Source organism: Pyrgilauda ruficollis, unplaced genomic scaffold, assembly GCF_017590135.1.
Source record: "Pyrgilauda ruficollis isolate IOZ18807 unplaced genomic scaffold, ASM1759013v1 scaffold41, whole genome shotgun sequence".
Classification (NCBI taxonomy): domain Eukaryota; kingdom Metazoa; phylum Chordata; class Aves; order Passeriformes; family Passeridae; genus Pyrgilauda; species Pyrgilauda ruficollis.
The window spans coordinates 6,855,999-6,862,520 of record NW_024525601.1 but is presented as its reverse complement, the minus strand read 5'-3'; the positions used below and the strand labels follow the sequence as shown (position 1 = coordinate 6,862,520).

Sequence of the window (6,522 nt, the reverse complement as noted above, 5' to 3'; positions counted from 1 at the left end):
TCCAGGGGCCAGTAACTCTCTCGTCAGGCTCTCAGTATCTTGTTTTTGTTTTTATAAATTTCCTAACAGCTCATCAAGGCTCTTTCTTAGAAATTTCTGAGAGCAAAGCAATGCTTGGGACTCCCCAACTAATACGAAGCAGATCTGCTAGAAACCAGTCAGGGTGGGCTCCCAGAGCCACCAGAGAGAACTGAAGCAGCACTTGGCATTAGCCTTGCTCCATTTCCACTGTGCACAAGGGAACAGATGCTCTTCAGTTCCCCTGCATTTCTACCTCCTTTTCAAAATATGACAGAGACAAGAACATATGACATCTGCCATGCCACAGCCCTCAGCCTGCTTCCCTCTGCCCAGTGATGAAGTGTGGTACCTCAGCTGCTTGCCTCCATCCTTCTATCCCACTCACCCCCCTTTTCCTCTCCTATGCTAAGAGAGAAAGAAACAGGGAAGCTGTTGCTGTTTCTGTAGCTAACACACTCTATGTGTCACTAGGAAGAAGTGCCGAGAAAATAATCTGGTCCTTGAGGAAATGCTAAAGTCTGCAGCTGAGGGCGAAGTTCTTCTGTGGCTTTTGCTTCCAACTCTCAACACCCTAACAGTCTCTCACAGCTGACACCCAGCTAGCCAGGATTCTTGATCAGAGCCCAAGCTTTACACTCCAGGCTGTTACATCGAAAATAGATACAACCACCTCATTTCCTTCTCCTGACTCTTCTCACCCTATCTTGGAAAGGTGTCTGTCAGAGATGTATATTTAGGGGGATGCTCCCAGCCCCACACTGACAGTCTCTCCTGCAGTGCCTGGAAGGTCAAAGGCAGTTTTGTTCCTGTACTACAATGAGGTTGAAGTGCAAGATTGTGCGTCTATGAAGGTGTCTCTTTCAGACACTTGCACAGAGCCCAAGTACCTACTGCACAAGGCAATAGTTCCTGGGTGAATCACAGTTCTGGCCTGCGGCACTTATCCACCCAGACCTGCTTCTGGTGCCCAGATCAGTTGTTCCAATCTAGCCCTACATTCCTTAAGCCAGGTGTGAGGAATTGAGTCTCCTGCTTGCAATGCACTGCTTAGCTTATGTTGAGCGCTCCTGTGGTTTAAACCCAATGTGACTGCGTAGCTCTAAGTGAAGTCGTGTCATGGGAACGCTGCCGCAAGTACAAACATCTACAGCATCTCCATGGAAAACTTAAAAACGGAGAAGTTTATTGAACAGTTGAAAATAAATAACAAAAGGAGGGGCTCATTAAGTTTACTTCTTTATACTCATTTATACTCACTCCAGCTGCAGAAAACGTGTTTTAGAATAAGCATTAGTGTTGTAGATGAGTGTGGGTAAGACAGCATTCTGTCTTTTTTCTGCCCATCAGCAAACTATAGAAGTCTTTCTTTAAACAAAACAAAAAAACCCCAACCAAACAAAATAACCCACCAAACTCAACAAAACCCCTCCAGATCCTTTCCAAGGCCACTTTTCAGTTGTAAGGGCTACTCACAAGCCTAGTGAAATGAAAATTCAGTGGCTGCAAGGATAAGAACACATAAGGCTCTTATCATGCTTTATGCTAAAGTAGGAATGTACTTTTATCTAAAGAGTAGGATCGTACACATGTTTATGTTTGGAAGTTTACTCAAAAATACTATGAAAATATTCTTAAAATACTACAGCTTGAAACAATGCATGACAGAAACAGTCTGCAGGCCTAGCATGCAGAATGGGAATCACAAGGTTTGGATGGACAACAGGGAGGAGTACAGATTACCAGAAATTACATGACTGTTCTCATTAAAAATAGTAAAACATTAATTACATTACAGGAAATACTAAAAATACAGTAAACTTTGCAATTTGTAGGTTCTGTAAGAAGAATGGTTTTAGTGCTGCGTTAGTTATTATTGAAACTCAAACAGTACTAGCTCCTTGAATTACAGTGGCACTGCATATACATGCCAGAATCAGCACTTTGAGTCGTGCTGGTCATTGAGACAGGTAACATTCAATGAGGTTGAGATAAAACATTGGCTATCACAAAAACAAATGTATAAAATTCCCTGAAAAATTAGGCAGAAGTGAACAGTGGCTGCTAATCCCAGAGAAAGCAAGAGGGAGGATATGTGCTTGCCTTACAGCGTGACAGTGACTGCCAGCTGAGAGTTTAAGTTGGACTTGCTCTCACAAGAATCCCAAGTCCATCTGTCTGTCCACCAGAGGGGTAGTTTTAAGCCCAGGCAGAATTATTCTAACCTATTTCTGCCAAAGACCTGTGAACCAGTCTAGAAAATGTCTGTTTTAACAGCAATAATGCACAATGAACTCACCATCCTGCATGGAAGTACAATTTGCAGAGCATAAAAAGAACCTCATGAATGTTTTATTCCTGTCCTCCTCCCCTCAACGTGAAGGCAACTCTGCTTTTGTCCCCCTCCCACCTTCTCCCCTCCCCCACCTCAAATAAGCAGATGCAATCAACATGAAATTTATTTTGAACCAATTCTGCAAAACAGTTCAACAATGCCATACTTTATAAAAATACTTAGTTACATAATTAAACTTATTACTATTTATATAAAAAGTGTGAATGTGAATTTTAAACTCTGTTAGGGTAAGAACCACATCAAGGTCTTCAGGTGAACAAATAAATTTTCATAAACATACAAACTCTTTTGGAGAAGTTTTATAATACACAACCATTTACAATGAACACGTTCATTAAGTTAGTGTTTTATTCCTTTACTATACAAGTGTTATTACAATGAACTGTTCCATTCAGTAATTAAAAATCCATACAATGCCAGTGTCATTTTTGGCATTTTTTGTTATGACTGTATTAATACATAAACTCATATGATTGTGTTATTAATTTTAAAATATTTAGAAAAATTAAAATTTAATCATCTTTTTTGGGTTTTTTGAGTATTTTGTGTATGTGTTTTTTTGTTTTGTTTTTGTTTTTCTTACAGAAAGCCCTTTTAAAATTTGATAACCACAGATGTACAGTTGATGAGCAATGATGAGGGAAAATGAAAAATGATGGCACTGTTCCTACACAGATCTGTTTGGTAGCTGGATTCAATGTAGTGTAAACCCATGAATGTTAAGTTTAGTACCAGAACTATATTACCAGCTTTTCTGAATTCATTTGTTGGATAGCTTTACAATGATCATATGAATTCCAAGCCAGTAACTAAGTAAGAGTGTTTCAAAATTAAAGTATATACGCTTGATCAGAAATTCAAGAACCTCATGCAAATTGTTGAGTAAAAGACTTGACGTTATTGCTTGATATGTCAGTAGCCAAAGAAAATAAATCTAGATGTAGTGTCAGCTGGGCTGAATACCAGCAAATTTTATTACTTGGACAATATTAAATATATTTTATCCCTTTACTTTTTAAACTTTCACATTTTCTTTCACTTATTTTTAGTTAAATAATTCTGTAGGAAGGGCAGAAGTGGGAAGAGCAACTGTGTGTGTATCTTAATAGCCAAGAAAAGCAAAAGTGCAATCAAATCCCTGAACTAGTGACTAGCCACAGATAGCACTTGTGGCACCCACCCTTGTTAACACTCACAAGCCACATACAACAGTACCAAACCTGTCTCTGAAAAAGGATTAAAAGGTGGCCATTTACCAGCTTCAGTCTTGCTTTCCTGGTGAACTTTGTAACTTTGTTCAGGTAGTCTTCCCATACAAAAGCTCGCTGTTCCATTGGAGCTTAAAAGATTAAAGGCTTTCCCCCCGTGATTGTATTACATAGCTTCAAGTTCAAATATCATCATACTTTATCAACACAATTTTATAAAATATTACCTCATTTTCTAGTTACCTTCATTATTCTTAATTAGCAATGCAGAAAGAAAAAAGGAAAAATCTCTCATGCTACTTTCCAGTTATATTAACACAAGTATTAACACAGTGCATTATGCTCTCTAATCTCACTATTGAGATCTATCATTTAGATCAAGTTTCTCATTCACTGTTCCAATTTCTCCTTTTACCTGCCTACCCTAATTAAGTCCATGAAAGTGGAAGCTTAAAGACTGAGACTATAAGTCAAATACAGTTGTACCATCTTTTGTTTTGCGGGGGTGGGGGCACACACGTGTAGTTTTAAACACAGGGAGTTTTACTGAACTGGAATAGAACTGTTGGTCCCACAAAGTTCTTCTGCTTTAAAAAGGTCTTACCCCAAGATCACTACTTCCAGACAATTCCCTCATTAGTAGAATGATAAGCAAATACTGGGAGAATAAAGGATTTGAAACATTGGTTTTTCTGCTATTGTTCACACCAACACTCATTTTTTCTGCCCCGTATTTTCAGTAAGCTTCCTTTGGACCCTGAAAATAAGTTGGGAAAGAGGAAAAAATAAAAAATGTGTCATTGGTAAATCAGAGTATAACACTTTAAAAGTGGTTTTGTGCAACTGCATTATGAAATTCCAGTTTGCCATTAAGAGCATGCAAAGTAGCGAAGATTTTCTTTCCTGTGATTCCTTAGAGACTTCAGGAATTCTTTGCAAGTCTTTTACATTTGGCAGATTTGTGCATGTTATATAGACTGTTGGCTTATAAATTGTCACCAGGCTGGTACTGTGGTTCTGTAGCAGTAAAGTAGTCCTCCAAGAAAGACTGTATATACTCAAATGTTGGTCTCTCATCAGGGTCCTTCTTCCAACACAGTTTCATTAACTCGTGGAGAGACTCTGGGCAGCCTTGAGGACAAGGCATCCTATACCCACGTTCCACTTGTTCCAGAACTTCTCGATTCACCATTCCTAAAAAGGAAAGCATATTAGCTCTGAATGACATTATGCAAAGAACAGTTTCCCCAAAGTTTTTCAAGAACCTCTGCATCTGCAATGCATGTGGTTCTATCAGAACAGAACTTTGAATGAACATGGTTTACAGGGGATTGTTTTTTTACATTTTGCATTAAATACACTTTCTGAAAATTATTTCAGTACACTGGTAATTCCTCAACACATAGCCCTTTCTCCTTTCTCCCTTTCCCACTGCCTTGGACCTGTCCTTTCACAGAGGAGACTCAAGCCCAAATAGCTTCTCTCTGCCTCAGGTTCCACTCAAAGACCACTTAATTCGAAATCAGGCCAAGAAAAAGGCTTTATATATCTCTAACAGAACTGCCTTACACATTCCAGATCCAGCAAAATATCTGCTGAAAAATGTTTAGTTTCAAAAAGCGGTTCAGCAGGTTCAGTGTAGTGATGCTCTCTGTAGTCTGGGAAAATGTCAAAAGTAGAAATATCAGGAAGAGACAGACAGAAAACATAAGGATACCCACTAATCTGAAATAAACTGTCAGTCACATTTAGCAGTGCTATCATCTTAAAACATTTTAAAATATGCAATATTTAATCTGAAAATAAACCAAAGTATCTTTGTGAACAAAGGAACCAGTGAGGTATGACTAAGTTTTTGTCTCTGCTTGTCAACTGCGGGCTCTGCATGAAGGGATAAAGTACAAAAGGTAACTTGAGAGGCAGAGAATACAACAAAGAAAAGAAAAATCTATTGAATCTCCCTGTTACCTGGATATGGCACTCTTCCCTTAGTTACCAGCTCTGTCAGTAGAATTCCAAATGACCATACATCCGACTTGATTGTAAACCGACCATACAACGCTGCTTCTGGAGCGGTCCATTTAATTGGAAATTTAGCTCCTACAAACATTGGAAAGACAGATTCTCAGTTTTCTCTTGCTAATCCACAATTTGCTTACATTTCAAAATATTTTGAAAAGAATAATGCACTAAAAATATTTTTATACTTTGCCTTATTGATAAAATTCAAGATGGTATAGTATTTTAATATTTCTCAAACTAGGACAGCAATTATTGGCTACAATATCTGGAATCACTAAAGACATCTGAGAGTCTTACTTATATGCTTCAAGAAGTGAAACTGATGAACAACTTCTCTGCAATCTCATCTCTCTTCAAACTGTAGCATGTTTTATCCCCCAAAAATAATTAAAAGTGCTTTTTGAAAACACACACTGCCCCATAATTTTGAACAAAGGAAGTTTACTAGGATTACATTTAGGTGAGGGGCTCACCTAAACAGAGCTGTGAAAGCACACTTCCATGCATGATCTTTATCCATGAACACAGAATACAGAGGCATGTTCTGCTAAATGTAATAGTTCTAAGCAACTGAAAGGCAACCGGTCTTAATAAGATAATAAATTAACTGGCCTTACCTTGTCTTGCAGTGTACTCATTGTCCTCTATTAACCTTGCTAAACCAAAATCTGCTATTTTGCACACAAGATTGTCTCCTACAAGAATGTTAGCTGCCCGGAGGTCCCTGTGGATGTAGTTCATTCTTTCAATGTAAGCCATGCCATCCGCAATCTCAAAAAGAAAAGTGTTATAAAAGGTTATTTTTCATGACTATAGACATTTCTCCCAAGCATTAAGCTGCACCCTCTTACTTTAGCTCCATTCCCATTGTGTAAGTATAGGAATTACAGCATAGCAACCAAGAGCTTGGCACTGATT

At 38.4% G+C, this 6,522-nt stretch overlaps 1 protein-coding gene across 1 annotated transcript in view; it reads right to left on the bottom strand.

Moving 5' to 3' along the window:
* Window positions 1–2,454: 2,454 nt before the first annotated feature.
* YES1 (YES proto-oncogene 1, Src family tyrosine kinase) overlaps window positions 2,455–6,522 on the bottom strand; it is a 50,395-nt gene continuing 46,327 nt past the window's right edge. Inside the window, exons 10-12 of the mRNA XM_041477664.1 lie at window positions 6,222–6,375; window positions 5,551–5,682; window positions 2,455–4,776 (exon numbers count right to left, since the gene is read on the bottom strand). Coding sequence (XP_041333598.1) covers window positions 4,568–4,776; window positions 5,551–5,682; window positions 6,222–6,375 — 495 coding nt within the window. The 3' untranslated portion in view covers window positions 2,455–4,567. The remainder of the gene's footprint in view (window positions 4,777–5,550; window positions 5,683–6,221; window positions 6,376–6,522) is intronic.